A 15119-nucleotide genomic window follows, 5' to 3' on the forward strand; every position below is an offset into this window, starting at 1 on the left:
ATGAAAAGCATGCCCAAATTAAACGGCCTGCTACTCGGGCCCAGAAGATATGATATGCATATACCTGGTGGATTTGGATAGAAAACACTCCAAAGTTGCCAAAATTGTTAAAATAGTGTCTGTGAGTATAACAGAACTGATTTAGCAGGCGAAAACCGGAGAAAAATCCATTCAGGAAGTATTTTCTGTTTGTTGGTTTTGTAGTTTTCTATTCAATGCCATTACAGTATCCATTGACTTAGGCCTCCATTTGCAGTTCCTATGCTTTCCACTAGATGTCAACAGTCCTTAGAAATCGTTTCAGGCCTGTATTCTTATAAACGAGGGAGTAAGACCAGTCTGAACGAGTGGACCCTAACGTGTTGCAGAGTTTTTTCAGGCGCATATGCATTTCTTGTTTACCTTTTATATTGACAACGTTATTGTCCGGTTGAAATATTATAGATCATTTAGGCAAAAAAACAACATGAGGATTGAATATAAACATCGTTTGACATGTTTCTATGAACTTTACGGATACAATTTGGATTTTTTTGTCTGATTGTTTTGACTGAGTTTGAGCCTGTGGATTACTGTAGAAAACGCGTGAACAAAACTGAGGTTTTTGGATATAAAGAGACTTCATCGAACAAAAGGAACATTTATTGAGTAAATGAATGTCTTCTGATTGCCACCATATGAAGATAATCAAAGGTAAGGGATTCATTTTTATCTCTATTTCTAAATTTTGTAACGCTTCTTCTTGGCTGTTTACTGTTTGTAATAATTTGTCAACTGGGCTATGTTCTGGGCTAGGTATGCTTTCGCCAAAAAGCATTTTATAAATATGACACTGTGGTTGGTTTAACAAGAAGTTAATCTTTAAACCTATGTAAAATATGTTTTGTTTTCTGAATTTTTATAATGAGTATTTCTGTAATTTGGAGCTCTGCAACCTCACTGGACGTTGGCCAAATGGGACGCTAGCGTCCCACATACCCTAGAGAGGTTAATCTACCCATCGTGTCCGATTTCAAAAATGTTTTACAGCTAAAGCACAACATATGATTATATTATTATGTTAGATCACCACCAAGTCGAAAAAACACAGCCATTTTTCCAGCCAAAGATAGGAGTCACAAAAAGCAGAAATATAGATAAAATGAATGACTAATCTTTGATGATCTTCATCAGATGACGCTCATAGGACATCATGTTACACAATACATGTATGTTTTGTTTGATAATGTGCATATTTATATCCCAAAATCTCAGTTTACATTGGCGACTTACATGCAGTAATGTTTTGATTCCAAAACATCCAGTGATTTTGCAGAAATACTCATAATAAACATTGATAAAATATACTAGTGTTATTCACAGAATTAAAGATAGACTTCTCCTTAATGCACCGCTGTGTCAGATTTCAAAACAACTTTGAGGAAAAAGCATAATCTGAGAACGGCGCTCAGAACCCAAAACAGCCAGAGGAATATCCGCCATTTTGGAATCAACAAAGTTAGAAACAATACCATAAATATTCACTTACCTTTGATTACCTTCATCAGAATGCACTCCCAGGAATCCCAGTTCGACAATAAATGACTGATTTGTTCCATAAAGTTCCATCATTTATGTCCAAATAGACACTTGTTGTTAGCATGTTCAGCCCAGTAATCCATCTTCATGAGGCGCAGGTACTTCCTCCAGACAAAAACTCGAAAAGTTATGTTACAGTCCTTTAGAAACATGTCAAACGATGTATGGAATCAATCTGGGAACTTTCAAGGCTGGGAACTTTAATGCAGGGAAACTTAAATCCGTTTTACCTCATTTCTACCAGCATGTTAAATGTGCAACCAGAGGAAAATAAAAAAAACTCTAGATCACCTTTACTCCACACACAGAGACACGTACAAAGCTCTCCCTCGCCCTCCATTTGGCAAGTCTGACCATAATACTATCCTTCTGATTCCTGCTTTAAATGCAAAAACCAAAGCAGGAAGCACCAGTGACCCGGTCAATAAAAGATGTAGACAGATGACAAAGATGCTAAGCTACAGGACTGTTTTGTTAGCACAGACTGGAATATGTTCCCGGGATTCTTCCGATGGCATTGAGGAGTACACCACGTCAGTCACTGGCTTCATCAATAAGTGCATCGATGACATTGTCCTCACAGTGACCGTACGCACATACCCCAAACAGAAGCAATGGATTATAGGCAACATCCGCACTGAGCTAAAGGGTAGAGCTGCCGCTTTCACGGAGCGGACTCTAACCCCAAACACGTATAAGAAATCCCACTATGCCCTCCGAACAATCAAACAGAGCGTCAATACAGCATTAAGATTGAATCGTAATACACCGGCTCCGACGCTCGTCGGATGTGGCAGTGCTCGCAAACTATTACAGACTACAAAAGGAAGCACAGGCTAGAGCTGCCCAGTGACACGAGCCTACCAAACGAGTTAAATAACTTCTATGCTTGCTTCGAGGCAAGTTACACTGAAGCATGCATGAGAGCATCAGCAGTTCCGGACGACTGTGTGATCACGCTCTCTGTAGCCGATGTGAGTAAGACCTTTAAACAGGTCAACATTCACAAGGCTGCAGGGGCAGACGGATTACCAGGACATGTACTACAAGCGGGCACTGAATTTTGGCCCATTCCTCCTGATAGAGCTGGTGTAACTGAGTCAGGTTTGTAGGCCTCCTTGTTCGCACATGCTTTTTCAGTTCTGCCCACAAATTATCTATAGCATTGAGGTCAGGGCTTTGTGATGGACACTCCAATACCTTGACTTTGTGGTCCTTAAGCCATTTTGACACACCTTTGGAAGTATGCTTGGGGTCATTGTCCATTTGGAAGACCCATTTGCAACCAAGCATCAACTTCCTGAGGGATGCCTTGAGATGTTGCCTAAATATATTCACATAATTTTCCTCCCTCAATATGCCATCTATTTTGTGAAGTGCACCAGTCCCTCCTGCAGCAAAGCACCCCCACCCACAGCATGATGCTCCCACTCCCGTGCTACGCGGTTGGGATGGTGTTCTTCAGCTTGCAAGCCTCCCCGTTTTTCCTCCAAACATAACGATGGTCATTATGGCCAAACAGTCCTATTTGTGTTTCATCAGACCAGAGGACATTTCTCAGGAAAGTACGATCTTTGTCCCCATATACAGTTGCAAACCGTAGTCTGGCTTTTTAGTGGTGGTTTTGGAGCAGTGCCTTCTTCCTTGCTGAGCGGCGTTTCAGGTTATGTCGATATAGGACTCGTTTTACTGTGGATATAGATACTTTTGTACCCGTTTCCTCCAGCATCTTCACAAGGTCCTTTGCTCTTGTTCTGAGATTGATTTGCACTTTTCGGCACCAAAGTACATTCATCTCTAGGAGACAGAACGCGTCTCCTTCCTGAGCGTTATGATGGCTGCATGGTCCCATGGTGTTTATACTTGCATACTATTGTTTGTACAAATGAACGTGGTACCTTCAGGTGTTTGGAAATTGCTCCCAAGGATGAACCAGACTTCTGGATGTCTACAATTTGTTTCTGAGGCCTTGGCTGATTTCTTTTGATTTTCCCACGATGTCAAGCAAAGAGGCACTGGGTTTGAGGATAGGCCTTGAAATAAATCCACAGGTACACATCTTCTAAATCTTTTAAAGCCATGACATCATTTTCTGGAGTGTTCCAAGCTGTTTAAAGGTACAGACAACTTATTGTATGTAAACTTCTGACCCACTGGAATTGTGATACAGTGAAAAGTGAAATAAGTTGCTTAGCATCTTTTTTTTAGTAGTGTTGTTTTTTTGCAGCAATAAGTGAAATGATTAGTCTGTAAACAATTGTTAGAAAGATTACTTGTGTCATGCACAAAGTAGATGTCCTAACCGACTTGCCAAAACTATAGTTTGTTAACAAGAAATGTGTGGAGTGGTTGAAAAACTAGTTTTAATGATTCCAACCTAAGTGTATGTAAACTTCCGATTTCAACTGTACATATTAATATATGGATGAGCGATGAGCGAGCGGCATAGGAAAGATGCAATAGATGGTATAAAATACAGTTTACATATGAGATGAGAAATGCAAGATATGTAAACATTATTAAAGCGGCATTATTAAAGTGATTAGTGATCCATTTATGAAAGTGGCTAATGATTTCAAGTCTGTATGTAGGCAAGCAGCCTCTCTGTGTTAGTGATGGCTGTTTAACAGTCTGATGGCCTTGAGATAGAAGCTGTTTTTCAGTCTCTCAGTCCCAGCTTTGCGCCTGTACTGACCTCGCCTTCTGGATGGTAGCGGGGTGAACAGGCAGTGGCTCGGGTGGTTGTTGTCCTTGATGATCTTTTTGGCCTTCCTGTGACATCGGGTGGTGTAGGTGTCCTGGAGGGCAGGTAGTTTCCCCCCGGAGATGCGTTGTGCAGACTACACCACCCTCTGGAGAGTCTTGCGGTTGTGGGTCATGAGGGGGGTGAGCACACACCCTTGTGGGGCCCCAGTGTTGAGGATCAGCAAAGTGGAGATGTTGTTTCCTACCTTCACCACCTGGGGGCAGCCTGTCAGGAAGTCCAGGACCCAATACACAGGCTGGGGTTGAGACCCAGGGCCTCCAGCTTGATGATGAGCTTGGAGGGTACTATGGTGTTGAATGCTCAGCTGTAGTCAATAAACAGCATTCTTACATAGGTATTCCTCTTGTCCAGATGGGATAGGACAGTGTGCAGTGTGATGGCGATTGCATCGTCTGTGGACCTATTGGGGTGGTTTGCAAATTGAAGTGGGTCTAGGGTGGCAGGTAAGGTGGAGGTGATATGATCATTGACTAGTCTCTCAAAGCACTTCCTGATGATAGAAGTGAGTGCTATGGGGCAATAGTAATTTAGTTTCGTTACCTTTGCCTTCTCGGGTACCGGAACATTGGTTGCCATCATGAAGCATGTGGGGACAGAAGACTGGGATAGGGAAAGATTGAATATGTCCGTAAACACACCAGCCAGCTGGTCTGCGCCGCTCTGAGGACGTGGCATGGGATGCCGGCCCAGCCTTGCGAGGGTTAACACGTTTAAATGTTTTTCTCACGTCGGCCACAGAGAAGGAGAGGGGGGGCCCGCGGTCCTTGGTAGCGGGCTGTGCGGTGGCACTGTATTATCCCCAAAGCGGGCAAAGAAGGTGTTTAGTTTGTCTGGAAGAAAGACGTCGGTCACCACATATGTCTCGTATCTGAGCTGTTGAATTGCCATTCCACCTTGTCCCTATACCGACATTCTTGTTTGATTGCCTTGCGGAGGGAATAACTACACTGTCTGTATTCAGCCATATTCCCAGTCATATTTCCAATGAGCCATATTCCCAGTTCCATTTCCAATGTCCCACTCTGAGCACTCTGGAGCAGGTGTTCATCAAGGATCTCTCTGTACTTTGCTCCGTTCATCTTTGCCTCGATCCTGACTAGTCTCCCAGTCCCTGTCGCTGAAAAACATACCCACAGCGTGATGCTGCCTCTACCATGCTTCACCGTAGGGATGGTGCCAGATTTCCTCCAGACGTGACGCTTGGCATTCAGTCCAAAGAGTTCAATCTTAGTTTCATCACACCAGAAAATCTTGTTTCTTATGATCTGAGAGTCTTTAGGTGCCTTTTGGCAAACTCCAAGCGGGCTATCATGTGCCTTTTACTGAGGAGTGGCTTCCGTCTGGCCACTCTACAATAAAGGCCTGATTGGTGGAGTGCTGCAGAGATGGTTGACCTTCTGGAAGTTTCTCCCGTCTCCAAAGAGGAACTCTGGAGCTCTGTCAGAGTGATCACCGGGTTCTTGGTCACCTCTGTGACCCAGGCCCTCCTCCCCCGATTGCTCAATTTGGTTGGCCGGCCGGCCGGCTCTAGGGAGAGTCTTGGTGGTTACAAACTTATTTCATTTAAGAATGATGGAGGCCCCTGTGTTCTTGGGGACCTTCAATGATGCAGTAATGTTTTGGTACCCTCCCCAGATCTGTGCCTCGACACAATCTGGCTTGGTTTTTGCTCTGACATACACTGTCAACTGTGGGAGCTTATATAGACAGGTGTGTGCCTTTCCTAATTTTGTCCAATCAATTGAATTTACCACTGGTGGACTCCAATCAAGTTGTAGAAACATCTCAAGGATGATCAATGGAAACAGGATGCACCTGTGCTCAATTTTGAGTCTCATAGCAACGGGTCTGAATATGTACAGTACCAGTCAAAAGTATGGACACACCAACTCATTCCAGGGTTTTTCTTTATTTTTACAATTTTATAAATTGTAGAATAATAGGGAATACATCAAAATGATGAAATAACACATACGGAATCATGTAGTAACCAAAAAGGTGTTAAACAAATCAAAACATATTTTATATATCAGATTCTTCAAAGTAACCACCCTTTGCCTTGATGACAGCTTTCTTCTTATTTTCTTCTCTCAACCAGTTTCATGTGGTGGTCACCAGGAATACATTTCAATTAACAGTTGTGCCTTGTTCAAAGTTAATTTGTGTAATGTCTTTCTCTCTTAATGCATTTGAGCCAATCAGTTGTGTTGTGACAATGTAGGGGTGGTATACAGAACATAGCCCTATTTGGTAAAATACCAAGTCCATATTATGGGAAGAACAGCTCAAGTAAGCACAAATAAATTACAGACCATCATTACTTTAAGACATGAAGGTCAGTCAATCCAGGAAAATTTCAAGAACTTTGAAAGTTTCTTCAAGTTCAGTCGCAAAAAAACATCAAGCGCTATGATGAAACTGGCTCTCATGAAGACCGCCACAGGAAAGGAAGACCAAGAGTTACCTCTGCTTTAGAGGATAAGTTCACTAGAGTTACCAGCTTCAGAAATTGCAGCCCAAAAAATGCTTCAGAGTTCAAGTAACAGACACATCTCAACATCAACTGTTCAGAGGAGACAGCGTGAAAAAGGTCTCCATGGTCAAATTGCTGCTGCAAAAAAACAACACTACTAAAGGACACCAATGAGAAGAAGAGACTTGCTTGGGCCAAGAAACACGAGCAATATACATTATGACCGGTGGAAATTTGTCCTTTGGTCTGATGAATCCAAATTTGAGATTGTTCGTTCCAACCTCCATGTCTTTGTGAGACACAGAGTAGGTAAACGGATGATCTCCACATGTGTGGTTCCCACCGTGAAGCATGGAGGAGGTGTGATGGTGTGGGGGTGCTTTGCTGGTGACACTGTCTGTGATTTATTTATAACTCAAGGCACACTGAACCAGCATGTCTACCACAGCATTCTGCAGCAATACGCCATCCAATCTGGTTTGCGCTTAGTGGTACTATCATTTGTTTTTCAACAGAACAATGACCCAACACACATCCAGGCTGTGTAAGGGCTATTTTACCAAGAAGGAGAGTGATGGAGTGCTGCATCAGATGACATGGCCTCCACAATCACCCGACCTCAATCCAATTGACATGGTTTGGGATGAATTGGACCGCAGGGTGAAGGAAAAGCAGCCAACAAGTGCTCAACATATGTGGGAACTCCCTCAAGACTGTTGGAAAAGCATTCCAGGTGAATCTGGTGGAGAGAATGCCAAGTGTGCAAAGCTGTCATCAAGGCAAAGGTTACTAAATGATTCCATGTGTTATTTCATAGTGTTGATGTTTTCACTATTATTCTACAATGTAGAAAATAGTAAAAATAAAGAAAATTAGTAGGTGGGTCCAAACTTTTCACTGGTACTGTATGTAAATAAGGTATTTCTGTTTTTACCTTTAATACATTTAAAAAAAATCTAAAAACCTGTTTTTGTTTTGTCATTATGGAGTATAGTTCGTAGATTGCTGCAGATTTTTTATTTTATTTTATCCATTTTAGAATAAGGCTGTAACATAAGAAAATATGGAAAAGGTCAATGGGTCTGAATACTTTCCGAAGGCACTGTATGTCATTTGGACTGGAAGCTATTGAAAATGAGATCTGTACGGGGCGGCAGGGTAGCCTAGTGGTTAGAGCGTTGGACTAGTAAAATAAAGGTAAAAAATAAATAATAATAATAAATAATTAATAACCACAGTTTGACTAGGCAAACATTTTTGGAAAATCAATTGTGAGGTGTACCTTTGATAAGATATCAAGGAACCCATCATACTTGTGTCATGCAGGTGATAGAGGACCCAAAAGCGACTTAACAGAAACAGAGTTTATTCAAGTCCAAACAGGGAATAACAGAAATCCTCTAGTCTGTAGAGGGAAATAACAAGAGAAGCGGCCACAGACTGCAGGTCGCTTCGGGTAGGCGCAGGCCGTAGTTGACAGAGACACCTGCTCACACGCAGCATCTGATGAAGGCAAAAAACACGACAGGACAGGGCGAAACACAATCACAGCACGGTGAAAACTAAACAAGGAACCGACGGGACAGGAACGGAACACAAAGGAATAAATAGGGACTCTAATCAGGGGAAAGGATCGGGAACAGGTGTGGGACGACTAAATGATGATTAGGGGAATAGGAACAGCTGGGAGCAGGAACGGAACGATAGAGAGAAGAGAGAGCGAGAGAGTGAGAGGGGAGGGGAGAGAGAGGGATAGAAAGAGGGAAAGAACCCAATAAGACCAGCAGAGGGAAACGAACAGAATGGGGAGCACAGGGACAAGACATGATAATAAATGACAAACATGACAGTACCCCCCACTCACCGAGCGCCTCCTGGCGCACTCGAGGAGGAATCCTGGCGGCAACGGAGGAAATCATCGATGAGTGAACGGTCCAGCACGTCCCGAGACGGAACCCAACTCCTCTCCTCAGGACCGTAACCCTCCCAATCCACTAAGTATTGGTGACCCCGTCCCCGAGAACGCATGTCCATGATCTTATGTACCTTGTAAATAGGTGCGCTCTCGACAAGGACGGGAGGGGGGAGGGGAAGACGAACGGGGTGCGAAGAAAGGGCTTAACACAGGAGACATGGAAGACAGGATGGACGCGACGAAGATGTCGCGGAAGAAGCAGTCGCACAGCGACAGGATTGACGACCTGGGAGACACGGAACGGACCAATGAACCGCGGAGTCAACTTACGAGAAGCTGTCGTAAGAGGAAGGTTGCGAGTGGAAAGCCACACTCTCTGGCCGCAACAATACCTTGGACTCTTAATCCTGCGTTTATTGGCGGCTCTCACAGTCTTCCCCGCAGACAAAGGCAGACCGGTAATGAAGTCTAAGGCGATGTGAGACCATGGTCGAGAAGGAATGGGGAGCGGTCTGAGACGACCGGCAGGAGGAGAGTTACCCGACTTAGTCTGCGCGCAGTCCGAACAAGCAGCCACGAAACGGCGCGTGTCACGCTCCTGAGTCGGCCACCAAAAGCGCTGGCGAATAGACGCAAGAGTGCCTCCAACACCGGGATGACCAGCTAACTTGGCAGAGTGAGCCCACTGAAGAACAGCCAGACGAGTGGAAACAGGAACGAAAAGGAGGTTACTAGGACAAGCGCGCGCGACGCAGTGTGCGTGAGTGCTTGCTTAACCTGTCTTTCAATTCCCCAGACTGTTAACCCGACAACACGCCCATAAGGAAGAATCCCTCGGGATCAGTAGAAGCCACAGAAGAACTAAACAGACGGGATAAGGCATCAGGCTTGGTGTTCTTGCTACCCGGACGGTAAGAAATCACAAACTCGAAACGAGCGAAAAACAACGCCCAACGAGCTTGACGGGCATTAAGTCGTTTGGCAGAACGGATGTACTCAAGGTTCTTATGGTCTGTCCAAACGACAAAAGGAACGGTCGCCCCCTCCAACCACTGTCGCCATTCGCCTAGGGCTAAGCGGATGGCGAGCAGTTCACGGTTACCCACATCATAGTTGCGCTCAGATGGCGACAGGCGATGAGAAAAATAAGCGCAAGGATGAACCTTATCGTCAGACTGGAAGCGCTGGGATAGAATGGCTCCCACGCCTACCTCTGAAGGTCAACCTCGACAATGAATTGTCTAGTGACGTCAGGAGTAACGAGGATAGGAGCGGACGTAAAACGTTCTTTTAGAAGATCAAAAGCTCCCTGGGCGGAACCGGACCACTTAAAACACGTCTTGACAGAAGTAAGAGCTGTGAGAGGGGCAGCAACTTGACCGAAATTACGAATGAAACGCCGATAGAAATTAGCGAAACCTAAAAGCGCTGCAACTCGACACGTGACCTTGGAACGGGCCAATCACTGACAGCTTGGACCTTAGCGGAATCCATCTGAATGCCTTCAGCGGAAATAACGGAACCGAGAAAAGTAACGGAGGAGACATGAAAAGAGCACTTCTCAGCCTTTACGTAGAGACAATTCTCTAAAAGGCGCTGTAGAACACGTCGAACGTGCTGAACATGAATCTCGAGTGACGGAGAAAAAATCAGGATATCGTCAAGATAGACAAAAACAAAGATGTTCAGCATGTCTCTCAGAACATCATTAACTAATGCCTGAAAAACAGCTGGCGCATTGGCGAGACCGAACGGCAGAACCCGGTACTCAAAATGCCCTAACGGAGTGTTAAACGCCGTTTTCCACTCGTCCCCCTCTCTGATGCGCACGAGATGGTAAGCGTTACGAAGGTCCAACTTAGTAAAGCACCTGGCTCCCTGCAGAATCTCGAAGGCTGATGACATAAGGGAAGCGGATAACGATTCTTAACCGTTATGTCATTCAGCCCTCGATAATCCACGCAGGGGCGCAGAGTACCGTCCTTCTTCTTAACAAAAAAGAACCCCGCCCCGGCCGGAGAGGAAGAAGGCACTATGGTACCGGCGTCAAGAGACACAGACAAATAATCCTCGAGAGCCTTACGTTCGGGAGCCGACAGAGAGTATAGTCTACCTCGAGGAGGAGTGGTCCCCGGAAGGAGATCAATACTACAATCATACGACCGGTGAGGAGGAAGGGAGTTGGCTCGGGACCGACTGAAGACCGTGCGCAGATCATGATATTCCTCCGGCACTCCTGTCAAATCGCCAGGTTCCTCCTGAGAAGTAGGGACAGAAGAAACGGGAGGGATGGCAGACATTAAACACTTCACATGACAAGAAACGTTCCAGGATAGGATAGAATTACTAGACCAATTAATAGAAGGATTATGACATACTAGCCAGGGATGACCCAAAACAACAGGTGTAAACGGTGAACGGAAAATCAAAAAGAAATAGTCTCACTGTGGTTACCAGATACTGTGAGAGTTAAAGGTAGTGTCTCAAATTTGATACTGGGAAGATGACTACCATCTAAGGCAAACATGGGCGTAGGCTTGTCTAACGGTCTGAAAGGAATGTTATGTTTCCGAACCCATGCTTCGTCCATGAAACAACCCTCAGCCCCAGAGTCAATCAAGGCACTGCATGTAGCACCCGAACCGGTCCAGCGTAGATGGACCGACATAGTAGTACAAGATCTAGATGAAGAGACCTGAGTAGTAGCGCTCACCAGTAGCCCTCCGCTTACTGATGGGCTCTGGCCTCTTACTGGACATGAATTAACAAAATGTCCAGCAACTCCATAATAGAGGCACAGGCGGTTGGTGATCCTCCGTTCCCTCTCCTTAGTCGAGATGCGAATCCCTCCCAGCTGCATGGGCTCAGTCTCAAAGCCAGAGGAGGGAGATGGTTGCGATGCGGAGCAGGGAAACACCGTTGATGCGAGCTCTCTTCCACGAGCCCGGTGACGAAGATCTACCCGTCGTTCTATGCGGATGGCGAGAGCAATCAAAGAGTCCACATCTGAAGGAACCTCCCGGGAGAGAATCTCATCCTTAACCACTGCGTGGAGTCCCTCCAGAAAACGAGCGAGCAGCGCCGGCTCGTTCCACTCACTAGAGGCAGCAAGAGTGCGAAACTCAATAGAATAATCCGTTATGGACCGTTCACCTTGGCATAAGGAAGCCAGGGCCCTAGAAGCCTCCCTACCAAAAACTGAACGGTCAAAAACCCGAATCATCTCCTCTTTAAAGTTCTGGAACTTGTTAGAGCAATCAGCCCTTGCCTCCCAGATAGCTGTGCCCCATTCTCGAGCCCGGCCAGTAAGGAGTGAAATGACGTAAGCAACCCGAGCTCTCTCTCTAGAGTATGTGTTGGGTTGGAGAGAGAACACAATCTCACACTGCGTGAGAAAGGAGCGGCACTCAGTGGGCTGCCCGGAGTAGCAAGGTGGGTTATTAACCCTAGGTTCTGGAGGCTCGGCAGGCCAGGAAGTAACAGGTGGCACGAGACGTAGACTCTGGAACTGTCCAGAGAGGTCGGAAACCTGAGCGGCCAGGTTCTCCACGGCATGGCGAGCAGCAGACAATTCCTGCTCGTGTCTGCCGAGCATGGCTCCTTGGATCTTGACGGCAGTGTAACGAGCGTCTGAAGTCGCTGGGTCCATTCCTTGGTCGGTTCCTTCTGTCATGCAGGTGATAGAGGACCCAAAAAGCGACTTAACAGAAACAGAGTTTATTCAAGTCCAAACAGGGAATAACAGAAATCCTCTAGTCTGTAGAGGGAAATAACAAGAGAAGCGGCCACAGACTGCAGGTCGCTTCGGGTAGGCGCAGGCCGTAGTTGACAGAGACACCTGCTCACACGCAGCATCTGATGAAGGCAAAAAACACGACAGGACAGGGCGAAACACAATCACAGCACGGTGAAAACTAAACAAGGAACCGACGGGACAGGAACGGAACACAAAGGAATAAATAGGGACTCTAATCAGGGGAAAGGATCGGGAACAGGTGTGGGACGACTAAATGATGATTAGGGGAATAGGAACAGCTGGGAGCAGGAACGGAACGATAGAGAGAAGAGAGAGCGAGAGAGTGAGAGGGGGAGGGGGAGAGAGAGGGATAGAAAGAGGGAAAGAACCCAATAAGACCAGCAGAGGGAAACGAACAGAATGGGGAGCACAGGGACAAGACATGATAATAAATGACAAACATGACAACTTGTCTGTATATCTGTAACTCATATGGACAGTGAGCTATTGAAAATATCAGGAAACGTTCAGGTGAAAATCAGGGTGGTGAACTGGAATTATAATGAATGTTGCATGGATGGGGGGGGGTCAGTGACCTCACATTATGTGACTTTACATCTGCATTTCACCTGGTATCTTTGTAGATAGATAGATAGATAGATAGATAGATAGATAGATAGATAGATAGATAGATAGATAGATAGATAGATAGATAGATAGATAGATAGATAGAATATAGCACCCTTAGTAGTTAGAGGTAACTAATAAACATTTTGGGCCGACTCGAGGTACTACGCAATGTGTAATGTTGATATAGGGCTAACCCTCTTGAATGGGAATGCAACCGATATTGCACTTTTACGATGGCCCCTAAAGCACCTGAGCGCCAGAAATTGCATATCGCCTCATTTTCGGCTCTGTTAATGGAAGAGTTCGACCATCGGTCAAAATAAATGGTGTACCTTGCTCTCTATCATCATCTGATTCTAGTTATATAATTATCATCATCCTAGGACCTTGCGTCTGAGAGCTATTGACGAATGAACTCCGAATATAATATAATATCTTAAAAACAAATTGACTGCGGTTACATAGCCCACCCCTTGCTCACAAATGTGCTCAGTGCATCACCAGTGAATTACGTTAAGGTCTTGCATGAGCAACTGTAGTGTGTAATTTAAACTTACTCGAACGCGAAGAAAAGCCCGCTGGTGACCATGATCAGGACTAGGGTTAGGTAGAAGACCCCGGTCTGCCTCGCCATCATGACCCTTCCATTACAGTAGAATCTATTTCGACCGGGAAAGACCTGCCACTTCCTTCGGGGAATCTTCTTCTTTTTGTGCCCTAAGGTCTCCATAGGTAACGAGTTGCGCGTGCAGATCTGATTATACTGGCATTCCCGCACGGGCTCATCAAGTCCGAGATACATCTGTAAACAGTGCACCTTTACAACAATACAAAGAATCAAGGGGCAGCTGATAAATGGGGGGTAAATATATGCTCCGTGCTTGTTCCAGAGATACTCCTTTGCCACAGAGGTGATGCAATGCTGTCAGAGCAAGAAAAGTTCCGTTACAGAACAATACATTTCCACTACTCAGATTAGTGGGATAAGAAGAATAAACATCCTGATGATCGTTTATTCAAATAATAAAAACATAGCCTACTTTTTAAATTACGTTTCCTCTTCGGCCTTGCATCCTCCTGAATTTGATCAGATATGCCACTTTGTCTGAGAAAAGAAACATCATTGCCTCAATTGTTTGAATAATACTTCCATTGCGTTTAAAAAAAAACTAACTGCCAGTAGCCACCCTAGGCGACCAATGTTACTGTCAAGTGGCCAGATTTATGTAAACACAATGAAAATCAAAAATCTGGAGAGGAAGCGAGAAGAAACCCAGTCATAAATACGTCCTTTGAGTGTCCTTAAAAAGAGAAGAATGCTTTTCACATGCTTTTAGCCACTCAAAGTGTAGAAAATGCAATTCTCCAACGAGAATATCCGACAAATAAAAGACGAGGATTTTACTGCAGAATAGCGCCGATTAGATTTCCTAGAAGTGGTGGCACGGCTTTTCTTGCAAGCTGCCAGCGCAATAACGTCGTGCCCTTGCTCTCGAGAACCCAAGGCATTAAACAAGGCATTATGCAAATCACAAAGGTTCTCAGCTATAAACACCCTTTACTGATGGGACCATGTAAAGTACAATCCCGAAGCTCTGTTTCAACATTTAGAAACATCAATAATCCAACCTGGACTCAGCTGGTAGAGGTAACATAGTACACGTTAATAGTTGTCGCTGGTAGAGGTAACATAGTTGTTAAAATAATGGGCATAATGCCAACCCAGAGATGGCGCTAGTGGGGCACCTATCTAGGATATATAAACAGGTGCATTATGAGTATCTGATTAGGATGTGTGACCTGTAATTTATAATACCTGATTAAAGGATTATGCTAGCATTTTTACCACACTCTCTGACATGAGTTATTCCCATATACATAATAACATGGTGTTAGAAGTGGTATGAATATGGAAAATAGGATACGGTATGTGGACAATGTAATCACTGTCGAATAAACGCAAGTGGGACAGCTGAGCGAGGACAAAGAGCCTGCAATGTCTCTCAGTCAAATTGTTTTT

General features: G+C 44.9%; 1 protein-coding gene across 4 annotated transcripts in view; it reads right to left on the minus strand.

The window, feature by feature from the left end:
• zdhhc14 (zinc finger DHHC-type palmitoyltransferase 14) overlaps positions 1-15119 on the minus strand; it is a 61784-nt gene that overhangs the window by 35681 nt on the left and 10984 nt on the right. For 3 of the 4 annotated variants that reach the window (XM_046297953.1, XM_046297950.1, XM_046297949.1), the window contains exon 1: positions 13657-13901. The exons of the other annotated variant lie outside the window; for it this stretch is intronic. In XM_046297953.1, the coding sequence (XP_046153909.1) occupies positions 13657-13901 (245 nt within the window). Of the gene's footprint in view, positions 1-13656; positions 13902-15119 lie in introns of those variants that run through there. 4 annotated transcript variants of the gene reach the window in all.

The sequence above is a fragment of the Oncorhynchus gorbuscha genome, linkage group LG14, assembly GCF_021184085.1.
Source record: "Oncorhynchus gorbuscha isolate QuinsamMale2020 ecotype Even-year linkage group LG14, OgorEven_v1.0, whole genome shotgun sequence".
NCBI classification, from domain to species: domain Eukaryota; kingdom Metazoa; phylum Chordata; class Actinopteri; order Salmoniformes; family Salmonidae; genus Oncorhynchus; species Oncorhynchus gorbuscha.